Genomic DNA, 19628 nt, shown 5'->3' with positions numbered 1-19628 from the left:
CATCATAACACCATGACACTACCACACAACCACCACCCCACCACACTAACATCACCACACCATGACTCTACCACACCACCACCCCACCGCACTACCATCATAACACCATGACACTACCACACAACCACCACCCCACCACACTACCATCACCACACCATGACTCTACCACACCACCACCCCACCACACTACCATCATAACACCATGACACTACCACACAACCACCACCCCACCACACTACCATCACCACACCATGACTCTACCACACCACCACCCCACCGCACTACCATCATAACACCATGACACTACCACACAACCACCACCCCACCACACTAACATCACCACACCATGACTCTACCACACCACCACCCCACCGCACTACCATCATAACACCATGACACTACCACACAACCACCACCCCACCACACCACAACTCTACAACACCACCACCACATTACCACACTACCATCCCCACACCATGACTCTACCACACCACCACCACCCCACCGCACTACCATCATCACACCATGACTCTACCACACCACCACCACAACCCTACCACACCACCACACCACAACTCTACAACACCACCACCACATTACTACAACACCACCACCGCCACATCACCATACCGACACAATATCACACCACCACTACAGTACCACACTACCACACTACCAACCACACCACCACTTCACTACCACACTACCACACCACCACCACCCCACCGCACTACCATCATCACATCACAACTCTACCACACCACCACAGTACCACCACAACACTACCACATTACCACCACACCATGACACTATCACACTACCACACCACTACCACACTACCACATTACCACACCGACACAATACCAAACCACCAACCACAGTACCACACTACCACACCACCAACACAGTACCACACTACCACACCACCACCACCCCACCACACTACCATCATCACACCACAACTCTACCACACCACCACAGTACCACACCACCACAGTACCACCACAACACTACCACACTACCACCACACCATGACACTACCACACTACCACACCCCCACCACACTACCACACCACCACAGTACCACACCACCACACTACCACACGACCACCACACCACCACACTACCACACTACCATAACACTACCACACCCCCACCACACCACCACACTACCACAGTACGGCACTACCACACCACCACAGTACCACACTACCACACCACCACAGTGCCACACTACCACACCACCACCACACTACCACAGTACCACACCACCACAGTACCACACTACCACACCACCACAGTACCACACCACACCACCACCACGACACTACCACACTACCACACTACCACACCACCACACCACCACCACCCCACCGCACTACCATCATCACATCACAACTCTACCACACCACCACAGTACCACCACAACACTACCACATTACCACCACACCATGACACTATCACACTACCACACCACTACCACACTACCACATTACCACACCGACACAATACCAAACCACCAACCACAGTACCACACCACCAACACAGTACCACACTACCACACCACCACCACCCCACCGCACTACCATCATCACACCACAACTCTACCACACCACCACAGTACCACACCACCACAGTACCACCACAACACTACCACACTACCACCACACCATGACACTACCACACTACCACACCCCCACCACACTACCACACCACCACAGTACCACACCACCACACTACCACACGACCACCACACCACCACACTACCACACTACCATAACACTACCACACCACCACCACACCACCACACTACCACAGTACGACACTACCACACCACCACAGTACCACACTACCACACCACCACAGTGCCACACTACCGCACCACCACCACACTACCACAGTACCACACCACCACACCACCACAGTACCACACCACACCACCACCACACCACGACACTACCACACTACCACACCACCACACCACCACCACCCCACCGCACTACCATCATCACATCACAACTCTACCACACCACCACAGTACCACCACAACACTACCACATTACCATGACACTATCACACTACCACACCACTACCACACTACCACATTACCACACCGACACAATACCAAACCACCAACCACAGTACCGCACTACCACACCACCAACACAGTACCACACTACCACACCACCACCACCCCACCGCACTACCATCATCACACCACAACTCTACCACACCACCACAGTACCACACCACCACAGTACCACCACAACACTACCACACTACCACCACACCATGACACTACCACACTACCACACCCCCACCACAGTACCACACCACCACAGTACCACACCACCACACTACCACACGACCACCACACCACCACACTACCACACTACCATAACACTACCACACCACCACACTACCACACCACCACCACACCACCACACTACCACAGTACGACACTACCACACCACCACAGTACCACACTACCACACCACCACAGTGCCACACTACCACACCACCACCACACTACCACAGTACCACACCACCACAGTACCACACTACCACACCACCACAGTACCACACCACACCACCACCACACCACGACACTACCACACTACCACACCACCACAGTATGACACTACCACACTACCACACCACCACACTACCACACTACCACACCCCCACAGTACCACACTACCACACCACCACACTACCACCACACCACCACAGTACCACACTACCACACCACCACAGTACCACACCACCACAGTACCACACCACCACAGTACCACACCACACCACCACCACCACCACACCACGACACTACCACACTACCACACCACCACACAACCACAGTTTCACACCACCACCACACCACAACACTACCACACAACCACACCACCACCACACAACCACACCACCATACTACCACACGTTCTGGAGAATGGTCCTCATGTTAATGAAGTACGACTCTCCTAATTTTGTTTGTCAAAAACGGTACAGCACTTACTTTTGCTGACGTCTCACTCTGGATAAGAGGGGCTTAATAACGGGGATATATCTGTTATGAGGAATGAGTAGGAATTAGGAGAGCTACCTGGAGAGAGATGGTCATCAAGTTTCATCTACATGAATTGATCAAGTACCCTTTTCAGCACGTTATGTCGTTGCACTAAAAAGGTACAGTTGATGTTTTCATCACAGTACTATGAACCTCTCGGCCATGTTGGGTGTTTCATTATACTGGCATCAGCAGGTAGGAAGACTACAGATTTTAAATGATGTTAGCAATATGGATGGTGAATCATGTTTTCACGTTAATTTATCAAGTGCCGCTCTGATACTTTGTTTGCTTTTATATCTCTCACTCTGGAGTTGGTTGGTCACCTTCTGATGTTAGCCTATTCAAGTACCTTTGAGAGTGATTGATGATAAACCGTTCAGGTATAACTCCAGTCATACTAGAACTGTGGATGGAGGTAGATGGAGGACCTAAACAACAATTCCAGTACTTGGAGATGAGAAATCAAGTATAATACTAATCTGTGTTTTTGTTTGTGTATGACGCTATTCCGACATATTATTCTACCAAACCTGAAGTGGGTAAATAAATACTTCAAATAGTTCACAAACGACAGCACTAAGTTTACAAGTTCAATTAACATAGTTTAATTAAATTAAACCTCCACCTACTGCTTTTTCTCCAGATACATTTAACAAAGGTCCTGTATTAATCCTTCTTTCCTGCAGCTAAAATAATACCATACTTATTCACACAGAAGTAACCGCCAGTCTGCTGGTAGATTTACACTGCAATATCTGTTTTACGGGATGTTCTTTAAGAGCATTTCAGGGCTTAACTTCCAGCTTGTCTCGTCCAGCTTGCCAGCCTGCTGTGTTATTGTACAAGTCAATCACCCTGAAAAATGCATCACAAATGACTTGTAAGGCTCTTGTAAAAAAAAAAAAAAAAAAGCTTTTTAGAGCAAATGGGGGCGGGGCCATTGGGGATCCAGAACTTGCAGCTTGAAAGTGACATGGTTGAGTGCTCATTTCCTAATGGAACACTCAGACAAGGGGAATCAAGCCTCTTTTCTTGTGTTATATTGTGAAGTCATACAATTGTGTTTGTGTGTCTGTGTGATGTGTCTCTGTGTGTGTGCTGTTCTTAGTTGGTAAACACTCATATTAATTACCAACTAAGAATAGCAGCACATTCAAAGACTGTTGGGATTAATATAAATGTTTTTCATTTACATTTGAGTGCAGAAACCAAGAAGCTACCTGTGCATTTCCTGCTGGTGTCGTCCTTCTTGGATGAACTCATCAGTTTGCAGTTGAAGTTTTCCTCCCAGTATTCTGCGAACCACACATTCCTCCGGTTGTTCTCCAGTGTACGGGATGTGAAGTACGTGTTGAATCCTGGAAGAACAATACAGATTAGACTCACATGATTCTAAAGGTTGAAGGTATAAGTCTCAAAGAAAGGATGTCATTTTTTTTGCGTTGTCAGACAAAAAAAGGATGTCAGATTTCGCATTGTGTCTGACTTATTGTTTTTTGAATTGTCAGAATATGTTACAAGCAAAATGATCCCACCCCATTGGCATTGTATTTTCCTAATTAAAGTACATCTTTTTTTTGTGTTTGTTTTACTTTTTATTCTGGTGTATACCATTCCTAAAATTACAAAGTATCCCCTTGAAATCTTAAAATATCCACTGTTCTGGTGGAAAACGGAATCTGGGGGAAAACTTTGACAATTAATATTCGCCTTGTAGCTTTTTATTTCTCTAATTCTGATTTCTTCTACTTGCCCCGCTGAAACAGACAATGTGAAAATCATACATTCCAGTGAAAACAACATTCTCTTCCCAGGGTGGTATAATTGCCTAGAGACTTAAACGTTGAGTGTCAGTGATTAAAGAAGATGACTATATCAGCAGAACAATTTGTCAGTCTCGCCCTAAGCCTGCCCCAGAATAAAGAACAACTATTTGCATCTGTTGACAAGCTACTTTGTTCATTTTCTGATATACTGTTAGAAAAAGGAAATTATTCGTTAAAGTGCCGCATTCTCTGTGACTGTTTTTATATGCAGCTCCTAGCCACACTAAGTTCAACCCTGTCCCAATAAAATATGAATGTCTTTATATGCCCCTACTAGCCACACTGCCAACCTGCTCAAATAGAATGTATAGTATCGAATCACAACTTCATCCAGCACTGTAACTTCACCCAGCACTGTTCCATAGCCTAAAGAGGGAAATAAAGCTGAAAACAGATTGGACTTTAATTGCCTCTCTAGTGTACAGAGAGAGCAAAGGAAGAGCATTGGAAACAAAGTCAAATCCCACTTCAGGAGTTGCACAAAAGTGAATGGTCATGCCAAACAACCATGAGATATAATGCACTGACCTAATGCATGGGATATAATGCACTGACCTAAAACACTGGATATAATGCACTGACCTAAAGCACTGGATATAATGTACTGACATAATGCATGGGATATAATGCACTGACCTAAAGCACTGGATATAATGCACTGACCTAAAGCATTGAATATAATGCACTGACCTAAAACACTGGATATAATGCACTGACCTAATGCATGGGATATAACGTACTGACCTAAAACACTGGATAAAATGCACTTACCTAAAGCATTGGATATAATGCACTAAACTAAAGCATGGAATATAATCCACTGACTTGAAGCATTGGATATAATGCACTGACTTAAAACACTGGATATAATGCACTGACCTAAAGCACTGGATATAATGTACTGACATAATGCATGGGATGTAATGCACTGACCTAAAGCACTGGATATAATGCACTGACCTAAAGCATTGGATATAATGCACTGACCTAAAACACTGGATATAATGCACTGACCTAATGCATGGGATATAACGTACTGACCTAAAACACTGGATAAAATGCACTTACCTAAAGAATTGGATATAATGCACTAAACTAAAGCATGGAATATAATCCACTGACTTGAAGCATTGGATATAATGCACTGACTTAAAGCACTGGATATAATGTACTGACCTAAAGCACTGGATATAATGAACTGACCTAATGCATGGGATATAATGTACCGACCAAAAGAACGCGATATAATGCACTAACCTAATGAATGGGATATAATGTACTGACCTAAAGAATGGGATATAATGCACTGACCTAAAGCATTGGATATAATGTACTGACCTAATGCATGGGATATAATGTACTGACCTAAAACACTGGATATAATGCACTGACCTAAAACACTGGATATAATGCAGTGACCTAAACCACTGGATATAATGCACTGACCTAAAGCATTGGATATAATGCACTGACCTAAACCACTGGATATAATGCAGTGACCTAAACCACTGGATATAATGCAGTGACCTAAAGCATTGGATATAATGCACTGACCTAAAACACTGGATATAATGCACTGACCTAAAGCATTGTATATAATGCACTGACCTAAAGCATTGTATATAATGCACTAAACTAAAGCATGGGATATAATCCACTGACTTGAAGCATTGGATATAATGCACTGACTTAAAGCACTGGATTTAATGCACTGACCTAAAACACTGGATATACTGAACTGACCTAAACCACTGGATATAATGTACTGGATGTAATGCACATACCTAATGCATGGGATATAATGTACTGACCTAAACCACTAGATATAATGTACTGACCTAAATCATTGAATATAATGTACTGACCTAAACCACTGGATATAATGTACTGACCTAATGCATGGGATATAATGCACTGACCTAAAACAATGGATATAATGTACTGACCTAAACCACTGGATATAATGTACTGACCTAAAGAACGGGATATAATGCACTGACCTAATGCATGGGATATAATGCACTGACCTAAAACACTGGATATAATGCACTGACCTAAAGCATTGGATATAATGTACTGACCTAATGCATGGGATATAATGTACTGACCTAAAACACTGGATATAATGCACTGACCTAAAACACTGGATATAATGCAGTGACCTAAACCACTGGATATAATGCACTGACCTAAAGCATTGGATATAATGCACTGACCTAAAACACTGGATATAATGCACTGACCTAAACCACTGGATATAATGCACTGACCTAAACCACTGGATATAATGCAGTGACCTAAAGCATTGGATATAATGCACTGACCTAAAACACTGGATATAATGCACTGACCTAAAGCATTGTATATAATGCACTGACCTAAAGCATTGTATATAATGCACTAAACTAAAGCATGGGATATAATCCACTGACTTGAAGCATTGGATATAATGCACTGACTTAAAGCACTGGATTTAATGCACTGACCTAAAACACTGGATATACTGAACTGACCTAAACCACTGGATATAATGTACTGGATGTAATGCACATACCTAATGCATGGGATATAATGTACTGACCTAAACCACTGGATATAATGTACTGACCTAAATCATTGAATATAATGTACTGACATAAACCACTGGATATAATGTACTGACCTAAAGCATTGGATATAATGCACTGACCTAAAACACTGGATATAATGTACTGACCTAAAGCATTGGATATAACGTACTGACCTAAAGCACCGGATATAATGCAGGTTACAATTGCTGATCCCTTTAACACTGTAAAAAGAGTGTTTAAAAGGAAGCCCTCTGGGTTTTTTTACCTTTTTAAGAGAAGTATTCAAATGCCCCTTTTACCACATCCCTTGAAAAATTCACAGTGAGTGGATGAGAATGAAATTATGATTCTGACCTTTCTAGTACTTTGTAGTGGTGAAAGCCCCATGTTCACTAAAGTAAACGGGATGAAATAATGATGTGACCAGCTACCACTTAAAAAGACAAATTACAGAAAGAAACATCCATCATTTAATATATTAATGCATTTAATAGAGAAAGCTTTCAGTCAGGACGTTATTTTTCTCACAGATGAGCCGTTGCATGAAATAAGGAAGTAATTATACAAAGTTGTACCCTGAGGATATAACAAAATGTGTCTATTATATTCAGCACCAGTTTGTGATGTTTGTGAAAAAAGACATGTGAGATATTAAAGTGACCGGAAACCCAATAGGGAAATGCCAGGTTCTGGTGAGAGAACACAGGTAGTGCTGAGCACTACTCTGCTCTACATCCCATAATGCACCATATTCCCTTCATAGTGTACTACATTTGAGTGGAGCCTTATGGACCCTGGGTAATAGAAGTGTACTATGTAGGGAATTGGGTGAGATTTGGAGTGTGTGCTTGTGTCCTCGTTATACAGTTGTACCAGTGTCATCTTGCACTGTGGATCCCTACTGAGAGGAATCCAGAGGGGATCACATGGCCGAATGGCTGACACTGACCATAGAATTCAGTCAAAATACAGAGTGACCTGACCAAGGAGTTCAGTCAAAACACAGAGTGACCTGACTATAGAGTTCAGTCAAAACACAGAGTGACCTGACTATAGATTTCAGTCAAAACACAGAGTGACCTGACTATAGAGTTCAGTCAAAACACAGAGTGACCTGACTATAGAGTTCAGTCAAAACACAGAGTGACCTAATCATAGAGTTCAGTCAAAACACAGAGTGACCTAATCATAGAGTTCAGTCAAAACACAGAGTGACCTGACCATAGAGTTCAGTCAAAACACAGAGTGACCTGACCATAGAGTTCAGTCAAAACACAGAGTGACCTGACCATAGAGATCAGTCAAAACACAGAGTGACCTGACCATAGAGATCAGTCAAAACACAGAGTGACCTGACCATAGAGATCAGTCAAAACACAGAGTGACCTCACAATAGAGTTCAGTCAAAACACAGAGTGACCTGACCATAAAGTTCAGTCAAAACCCAGAGTGACCTGACTATAGAGTTCAGTCAAAACACAGAGTGACCTGACCTCGGTATACAGCACTCACAAAAAGCAAAAATACTTTTTCACAGTAAAACATGGAGAAAGACGGGTCTCTATCAAAGGTCACTGGTCTTACAGCAAGACAAGGACTTCTAACTAATACACATTGAATTTGTCCAACTAACTTTTTTGTCCCCAAAAGAGTGCTTTAAATGTTTCCCCGATATAGTCTTCAAATTAAAGCGGTCTGCATTTTTCATAGTTGTTTCATTTCATATCCAAAGTACAGAGACAAAACTGATGACCTCCATACAGAGGCATCCATCTCTGACCCCCACTCAGGGTACTCCCTCCCTGGACAGTTTCCACTAGAGGAGGGGGGCAAACATGAAATCAAAAAGGACTTAATTAGGACTTTGGGCCACTGATTAACACCAAATAGACCCATAACATCAAAGTGAAAAATAAAATCTACAAATTGTTTTCAATAAAATTAAAATACAAACCCACTGTCACCCAATAACAAATGTAAGCATCCGGAGTTTGCTAAATGGATCTTTCATTAGAACCAGGTTCTGTCAGCTGATGAGAGTAAAATGTAGCTTTTTGGCAATGATCACAAGGAGTGGATTTGATGTTAAAAGAGCCCTGGTCATGCAGAAAATAACTTAATCCCCACTGTAAAGCATGGTGGAGGATATATGATGTTGTGAGGCTGTTTTACTTCACTCTGGGAGCCTTCAGTGACCTGACCTAAATCCCATTGGAAAAATAGGGTTAGCTTACAAGGAGAGTCCACAAGCAAGGACCAAAGACAGAAGGATCTGGAGAGTTTCTGTATGGAGGGTTGGTCTCAAATTCCTTTCAGTGTTCTCCCTCCTAGTCAAACATTGAACATTCAAGTACAAAATGCAGGGGTGTGAGATGTTTGAGAGTTACTTTTTCCACCACAATTAGGTGTAAAATGACTGTTGGAATCTTCAGACTGTTGGACTTAGCTTTTAGAGGAGTGAAACACAAGTGTAGTGATCATCAGGAGATACTGGATGGGAGGATGGGGATTTAGCCTGTATATGTGATAAAAAAGGAGAGAAAGAAAAAGAAAGCAGGCTAGGGGGAGAGAAGCATTACTACATATCCATTAAATCAATAGGGCACCTCAGGATAGAAAAAAAGAAATGCTTCTTCCTCTATTTTCTGAATTATGTATGCCCTGCAATTACCTAAACTCTGCAAGGGAAAATGTAAAGCACAAATTATACTCTGATTAATCAATGTAATCATTTGTTTGACTAGTAGTTGAGAGAGGTGTCATTTGGAGGAATATTTGCATTCCTAACATCGGCAAAACCTTTCAGCATTTCAATTGAAGTGGATTCCAATCTGATCCACTTAGTTTCTTTGTCTTGCGTGAGCCTGTAGTATGAGGGATGACTCATCTCTGATGCATCATTATCGTTACCGTGACAACTACTGCAAAGTAACCAGGAAGGTTGGTGGGATACATTACTGTGCATATGAGAAAATATTTAATACATTAACAACAAGAGTTCCATACCAGCTTCATCTCCCAACCCTGATGACATAATCACTGGAAGTTCACAATTTGCAGTTTGTGTTCATGTTTCGCAAAATGTTCACTCAAAGACTACAACCCTATTTCGAAAAAAGTTGGGATTTTGTGTAAAATGCCATTAAAAACAGAATGCGATGATGTGCAAATAATTTAATCGATATTTAAAAGAAAATTTAATTGAAAAAAAGACAACATATCATATATTAAATCAAAGAAATTTAATTGTTTTTGGAAAAATACATGCCCATTTTGAACTTGATGCCAGCAACAAGTTTTAAAAAAGTTGGGACCGGGGCATGTTTACCACCGTGTTGCATCACCTCTTCTATTAACAACAGTGTTTGGGAACTGAGGAGACCAAAATCTGTAGATTTGAAAGTGAAATGTTTTCCCATTTTTGCTTGATATGGGATTTCAGCTGCTTAAATGTTTCGTTTCATAATGCACCAAATGTTTTTATTGGGTGACAAGTTTGAACTGCAGGCAGACCAATTTAGCACCCACTCTTTTACTACAAGGCACTAATGCACCCCCATACCATCACGGATGTTGGCTTTTGAACTCTTTGCAATTTAAACTTGATTCTACATAATTCTTAAATTGTTGCACTATTTGCTTGTGCAGTCATTCACAGGGTGGTGAACCCCTTTTGAAATGTATTGCTGCCAAAAAATTGTGCTTACATTTTTCAAGGAACAACAAAATGTTTCAATTTCAACAATTGATATGTTGACTACAGTGGGGATCATATGGTCAACATATTTGATACACTGCCGATTTTGCAGGTTTTCCTACTTACAAAGCATGTAGAAGTCTGTAATTTTTATCATAGGAACTTTTCAACTGTGAGTGACGGAATCTAAAACAGAAATCCAGAAAAACACATTGTATGATTTTTAAGTAATTAATTAGCATTTTATTGCATGACATAAGTATTTGATACATCAGAAAAGCAAAACTTAATATCTGGTACAGAAACCTTTTATTTGCAATTACAGAAATCATACATTTCCTTTAGTTCTTGACCTGGTTTGCACACACTGCAGCAGGGATTTTGCCCCACTCATCCATACAGACCTTCTCCAGATCCTTCAGGTTTCGGGTGTGTTGTTAGGCAATACAGACTTTTAGCTCCCTCCAAAGATTTTCTATTGGGTTCAGGTCTGGAAATTTGCTAGGCCACTCCAGGACCTTGAGATGCTTCTTGAGATGCTCCTTAGTTGCCCTGGCTGTGTGTTTCGGGTCGTTGTCATGTTGGAAGACCCAGCCACGACCCATCTTCAATGCTCCTGCTGAGGGAAGAAGGTTGTTGGCCAAGATCTCGTGATACATGTCCCCATCCATCCTTCCCTCAGTACGGTGCAGTAGTCCTGTCCCCTTTGCAGAAAAGCATCACCAAAGAATTATGTTTCCACCTCTATGCTTCACGGTTCAATCCATGAAAGCGTAGTGTGTTACTAATGGTTTTCTTTGAGAATGTGGTCCCAACTCTCTTCAAGTCATTGACCAGGTCTTGCCGTGTAGTTCTGGGCTGATCCATCACCTTCCTCGTGATCATTGATGCCCCATGAGTTGAGATCTTGCATGGAGCCCCAGACAGAGGGAGATTGACCGTCATCTTGAACTTCTTCCATTTTCTAATAATTGCGCCAACAGTTGTTGCCTACTCACCAAGCTGCTTGCCTATTGTCCTGTAGCCCATCCCAGCCTTGTGCAGGTCTACAATTTAATCCCTGATGTCCTTACACAGCTCTCTGGTCTTGGCCATTGTGGAGAGGTTGGAGTCTGTTTGATTGAGTGTGTGGACAGGTGTCTTTTATACAGGTAACGAGTTCAAACAGGTGCAGTTAATACAGGTAATGAGGGGAGAACCGGAGGGCATCTTAAAGAAAAACAGATCTGTGAGAGCCGGAATTCATATTGGTTGGTCAAATACTTATGTCATGCAATAAAATGCAAATTAATTATTTAAAAATCATACAATGTGATTTTCTGGATTTTGTATTTAGATTCCGTCTCTCACAGTTGAAGTGTACCTATGATAAAAATTACAGACCTCTACAAAAACCTGCAAAATCGGCAGTGTATCAAATACTTTTTTTTACACTTTATTTCTATTGAAAATAGGCATTAAATGATTTGCATATCTTTCCATTCTGTTTTCATTTCTATTCTAAGTACATTTACAAATTCTCAGACTTTTCTTGCCGTAACTCTTTGTGCCTTTGGACCAATGTTCAAAGAGAAGACTGTTATTCTGCCAAAAGTTTACATCCGCAAATAATGAGAACAAAAACACTGGGTAACGTAAACAAAGATGGAAAAATACTACAGTTAAAGACATATTGGTTTAATTTCAATCACATTATCAATAAAGTAATGCCCCCTCCTTGAACTGCCACCTTAACGTGGTGGAGGGGTTTGAGTACCCGAGTGACCCTAGGAGCTATGTTGTCTGGGGCTATATGCCCCTGGTAGGGTCTCCCAGGGCAAACAGGTCCTAGGCGACGGGTCAGACTAAGAGAGGTTCAAAACACCCCTTAATGATGAAAATGTTCATGAGTTCCGTGACGTCGCCCGGTATGGCGCAGCCGGGGCCCCACCCTGGAGCCAGGCCCGGGGTTGGGGCTCATACGCGAGCGCCTGATGGCCGGGCCTTTCCCCCTGGGGCCTGGCCGGGCTCACCCCGAACGAGCGACGTGGGGCCGCCTTCCCGTGGGCTCACCACCCACAGGAGGGACCATAAGGGGTCGGTGCAGAGAGGATCAGGCGGCAGTCGAAGGCGGGGGCCTAGACCACCCAATCCCTGAACACGGAAACTAGCTGTAGGGACGTGGAACGTCACCTCGCTGGCGGGGAAAGAGCCTGAGATCGTGTGCAGTGTTGGAATTATGGCCAGAAAATCAGACCATAACACATTGTCCCAGGTGCTTTTGGGCGACTAGATTTCTTTTGTTTTTGCAAAAGCCCATTCATATAAAGAATAGGGGAGATTGTGGTTACATGTAGCACACAGCCAGTACTTGCCAGAAATTCATGCGTTTTCTTTAATGTTGCTGTAGGCCTCTTGGAAGCCTCCCTGACCAGTTTTCTTCTCAACTCATACATTTTTGAGGGATGTCCAGTTCTTGTTAATGTCTCTGTTGTGCCTTATTTTCTCCACTTGACGAGGCCTGTCTTCACTGTGTTCCATGGTATATCTGATATCTTTCAACAATGAGATCCCTCTGATGTATTGGAAGCTCTCTGCGGACATGGCTTTTGCTCTGAGAAGCAAGTAAGAAAATGTCAGGAAAATCCTACTAAAACAGCTTAACTTTATTTGGGATTAATTAGAGTCACTTTAAATGATGACAGGTGTTTATTGACTTCTATTTAACATTTTGAGTTTGAATGAGATTGGTAAATTCTGAACACAGCCAAATCCCAAGTCATAAGAGGGCGTGTACACTTATGCAACCAGGTTATTGTAAGGTTTTTATTTTTCATTTTTCCCCCTCAAAGATTTCAGTTTGTTTTTCCATTAAAATGTTCAGATTATGGGTCACATTAAAAGTGGAAAATGTTCTGACATGATTTCTCTTTGTCTCATTCGTTTACATCACAAGAACATGGCATTTTAACAGGGGTGTGTAGACTTTTTATATCCACTGTAGACAAAACTCAAGTAGACAGAGGAAATTAGTGTCTTATGCATCAGAGTACTCTGACACAAACACTTCTAGTGATATTTGATAATTGTCTTGTTATGTTTTGAAAGGTCAACTGGAGCTTATGTCCATGCTATTGAATATATTACTGTCAATAATGTAGGTTCTACTGTAAGGCTTTACTTTATGTCATCACCCCAATTAACTTCAGGGCTTCTCAAAACAACCTAGCTTACCGGTCCAGTAGACAGGTTTATTGGTCCAGGTGACAGATTAATTCAGGTTTAACTGGTCCAGGTGAAAGCTGATTTCAGGCTTTATTGGTCCAGGTGACATGTTTAATTCAGGCTTAACAGGTCCAGGTGACAGCTGACCTCAGGCTTTATTGGTCCAGGTGACAGTTTAATTCAGGCTTAACTTGTCCAGGTGAAAGATGACTTCAGGCTTTATTGGTCCAGGTGACAGCTTGATTCAGCCTTAACTTGTCCACGTGACAACTGACTTCAGGGCTAACTGGTCCCAGAGCGAGCTAAGGATTACTGGAACAGGCAAAGGTGACTTGAAGGTTTACTGGCCCCAAACAGCCGAAATCAATGTTAACTGGTCCAGTGGACAAGTTGACTTCAAGATTCCAAGTAAACATCCCATTCTGTGCCTTTACATTGTCTTTCTGTTGGGTTGGTTGTGGGGTGGGTGACCATTCCACACATTGGATTAGTGCACACAGGGGATCGTGGTGAGACACACTGAGAGCCCCATGCTGCTTAAACTAATCTAAAACAACGGGTGACCAAACAAACACACACAGCTGGGGGTGAACGTTGAAGTCAGCAGCCAGCTGGGATTCTTATACAACTGAATTTAACCCCAAATTGGCAGAGCGGAGTTCCATAACATCAGGCTGATAGGGTGACTAACGCTCTATTGGTTCAGGCAAATTAACATTTTTGTCTAATCGTAATTACCCAAAGACTCCAATAATAGAACCAAATGCTCTGTGATTTGGGAAGGCGGGAGATTGGAAAGTTTCTGACCAGAACAAAACATTTAGGTTAAAGAGTCAGCAATAATACTACACACTACCCACTAAAAGAGACCACAAAGAACGGCACAGGAATAAGATGAAGTAGTTGTGTGAGGGAATAGCCAACGTGACCATTGTCAGTGCCCAAAGCATTTCTTCACCATGCATTTACAGTTTGTCACTTTGAAACGCTCAACCACTTCCAGTGGATCTATCAGTAGTGACAGGCTGCCAGCAGGGATTCTAAATGAGCTAGCTAGCTGGTTCCATACACAGTGCAACATCCAAAGTTGCACTGTGTATGGATTACTGCAAAGTAAGCTACCGCGCAAACCAGAGAAAGTGTTAGCTAACTGGTACGCAAGCACCCCAAAGGGTTATGCTATTGCAAGGCAGCCACGCACAACGGATAATGTGCCAACTATTACACAAGCGCCGGCCTCACTGCACGGCAAGTCATTCCAAGTTCATAGGGTGAACTTGCTCCCAGGTCCGTCAACTTACATTGTGTTCCCAGACATGCCTGATAAAATAACAGCATGAAAACAAGCTAGCTATATGGTATTCCAGACATTCGGGTCACAGAGGAAACCAGCCACTGAGAAAGTTAGCATCACAAACAAACTTGTCAAGGAAATGTAAATCAGTCCATACAAGCTTACCGGTACTGTAGAATATAGCATGTATATTACCAACAAACTTACTGGAACATTACCAGCAAAACAACTGGTCCATTACCAGCTAACTAACTGCAATGCATCCAGAGTAGGGTCACCACTTAACATAGACAGCAATAGCACAGCTGAAGTGTACTAAAGGGATATCAATCACTTTAGTTGTTTTGAACATGGAACAAACCCCTTAAAATCCACTTATCTGCCTCTCACACACACTGTGGCAGAATTAAACTACCCAGGCTGTATCAGAAACAGAAGGATGAGGAAACACCAGCAACATTTGCCTGTTTGTTCTGTTTCTGTCTCACTCAGAGCTGAGTGGCCATTCTGTCTGGCAGTGATACTGGACTGACGAACAGTACGACCAGAATTATGTCTGGTTATGTCCCAAAATAGCACCCTATTCCTGATTTAGTGAACTACATTTGACCAAGGCTTATATTGAGCTAGTCACTCTGGGATGTCAGGTAGGACACAGCTAACTGTGCCAGACCTCTTTCATGTAAACACATTCACCCAGATTGCTTTCCTCTCCAGGTGTCCACCTGATTCAGGTAACACACCATGGATGCAGTGCATCTGCACAATTGCTGGTGCAAATAATTGTCATCACCTCTAGTTTTGAAGTTCCAATGTTAATTTCTCTAAAATGGGCACTGCAAAAATGGAGGAAGAGAATAGTATGTGTGCATAGTCATAGTACACACACACACACACACACACACACACACACACACACACACGCACACACTTACACACACACACACACACACACACACACACACACACACACACACACACACACGCACACACACACACACAATCGTACACTTACACACACAATCAAAAACCCAGGGCTTACACATACACGCACACACACACAACCAAACAGATAGAACTGAAACACACAATCAAACACACAGTACCTACACACACACACAATCATACATGCAGTATTTACACACACACACACACACACACACACACACACACACACACACAGACAGACAATCACAGACATAGTACTAACACACACACACACACACACACACACACACAATCATACCCACACACAAACAATCATACACACCGAACTTACACATACACACAAATAATCATACACACCCAAATGTTTTTCCTGTCTTTGAGGAGACCCTTAATATGTGAATAGTCCTTTTCCTAGTGGGGACCGGCTAAGCTAGGAACATTTGTGGTAACTGATTCATCAGATTTGATGATGTTATGGTCCACACACCAGAAACACACTCACAACAGCAGTTCTGGTTAACATTAGGTATTATGGGATAGGGTTGGGAATTAAAGTTGTGGTTAAGATTAGGTTTTACTGTTAAGGGTTAGGATTTACAGTTATGGTTAACATTACATTTGTGGTTCCCATTAGGTATTGGGGTAGGTTACTTTTTATATGTAATCCTTTGCAGTTACAAGTTACCTGTCCACAGTTGTAATCAGTAACGTAACTTTTTGATTACTCAAACTCAGTAACGTAATCTGATTATGTAAACTTCATTTAGATTACTTTCATATTAAGAGTCATTAGAAGACAAATAGGAATAACCTATAACCAATTGAGCACATTTGTGGAATTAATCAAAGTTAGAGTTTGCACAGGAATGTGCATTTTACCTTGTAGGTTAATGTATGTACAGTGGCTTTGGAAAAGGTTTCTAAACCCTTGCTTTTTACTTCAATATGATTGGGCTACATCTCTACATTACACATGAAAGGTCTGTCAGATATTCATTCATTACGATTAATCCAATAAACCTCGATCTTCCAGAATCAGAATTTTATATGAACATAACCCAAAATCTAAGGATGCATTAGCCTATTCTCCCACATGGAAAATAAATGTATTTTAAATATATTTTTGAACACATTTGGGAAATATATTTTTGAACACATTTGGAAAATATATTTTTGAATACATTTGGAAAATATATTTTTGAATACATTTGGAAAATATATTTTTGAATACATTTGGAAAATATATTTCTGAATACATTTGGAAAATTTATTTCGGAACACATTTGGAAAATATATTCCTGAATACATTTGGTAAATATATGTCAAAATGTTTGAAATGTGCCGCTAAAATATATTTATGAAAACTTAATAAACTGTAGCATTGGGTAGGCTGTTTTCAAACCGACAAGCTTATGTTTCACAGAGAGGCACACTAACCACTACTCCAAACAGGATTACAACATTGGGTGGGGCAAGTAGTGGTCTTACCAATTTTGCTATAGTACGTTAGAATACATTTGTGACCATGAGATTAAATGTATTTTGGTCATGTATATCTATAAAAAGTGTTTAAAAATCTAAATGTGATATAATCAATATGCTGTTAATTAGATTTCTTATTTTTTACTTTCACAGGATCTGCTAAATGCATTTCAATATGGGCTTCAAAATACATTGTGTAATGTATTTTCGATTCAAAATGCATATTGTAATGAGAACATTTTTTAGGATGAAACACATTTGGGACAAAACTGAAATGTATTTATACATGTTTAAATACATTTCAGTTTAAAAGGTGAAATACATTTTGATACTTGACATGTATTTTGAATAAAGATAAATGTATTTATACATTTTTAAATACATTTAAAAAAATCTAACATGCAAGGTGTCATAATTATTTCGCACACCTATTCTTTTTCAATTGAAGTAATCCAAGAAGTAATCATACATTTATTTTCAAAAGTAATCTTTAATTAGATTACAATGCTTTAGTTGTAACAGATTACTTGGAATCTCCCCAACTCTGTTTAACATTAGGTATTAAGGTTAGGGTCAGGAATTACAGTTGTGTTTAGCATTAGGTATTACCATTAGAGTTAGGAATTACAGTTGTGTTTAACATTAGTTATTACCGTTAGGGTCAGGAATTACAGTTGTGTTTATCATTAGGTATTACCATTAGATTTAGGAATTACAGTTGTGTTTATCATTAGGTATTACTGTTAGAGTTAGGAATTATAGTTGTGTTTAGCATTAGGTATTATCGTTAGGGTCAGGAATTACAGTTGTGTTTATCATTAGGTATTACAGTTACGGTTAGCAATTTCGGTTAAGGTTCAGATCAGATATTATGGTGACATAACAGTTTAACCCATTTGGTTAGACAATCAATAATAGAAGTAAATTTGCCCACTAAAGTTATTTTTGCACAAATGTAATACCCCCGTCCTCTCCAGATATACAAAGTCTCTCATACTGTAGTCCACACACACACACACACACACACACACACACTGTACTTCTCCTGTCAGGGAATCACATGAATGTAAAACCCCGGGGGTGTTTCAAGCTGATGTGGCATGCTACATTATTTCTCCTGACATCCTAAAAACTTTAAAATCAATACATAACCAGCAAACCAGGGACGTTTTAATAATGTCCAGGGGACCAGTATACCACCCACTGACGTTCCAGGGACGTTCTAATAATGTCCAGGGGACCAGTATACCACCCACTGACGTTCCAGGGACGTTCTAATAATGTCCAGGGGACCAGTATACCATCCACTGACGTTCCAGGGACGTTCTAATAATGTCCAGGGGACCAGTATACCACCCACTGACGTTCCAGGGACGTTCTAATAATGTCCAGGGGACCAGTATACCACCCACTGACGTTCCAGGGACGTTCTAATAATGTCCAGGGGACCACTATACCACCCACTGACGTTCCAGGGACGTTCTAATAATGTCCAGGGGACCAGTATACCACCCACTGACGTTCCAGGGACGTTCTAATA

General features: G+C 41.4%; 1 protein-coding gene across 3 annotated transcripts in view; it reads right to left on the bottom strand.

Annotated features, from left to right (window-relative positions):
- LOC105007334 (metabotropic glutamate receptor 7) overlaps nucleotides 1–19628 on the bottom strand; it is a 246303-nt gene that overhangs the window by 84584 nt on the left and 142091 nt on the right. For all 3 annotated transcript variants that reach the window (XM_029114239.2, XM_034287020.1, XM_029114238.2), the window contains exon 5: nucleotides 4288–4425. In XM_029114239.2, the coding sequence (XP_028970072.2) occupies nucleotides 4288–4425 (138 nt within the window). The remainder of the gene's footprint in view (nucleotides 1–4287; nucleotides 4426–19628) is intronic.

This window comes from Esox lucius, chromosome 17, assembly GCF_011004845.1.
Source record: "Esox lucius isolate fEsoLuc1 chromosome 17, fEsoLuc1.pri, whole genome shotgun sequence".
Lineage (NCBI taxonomy): Eukaryota > Metazoa > Chordata > Actinopteri > Esociformes > Esocidae > Esox > Esox lucius.
Note: the sequence above shows the minus strand (reverse complement) of the source record. Positions and strands in the feature narration are given on the sequence as shown.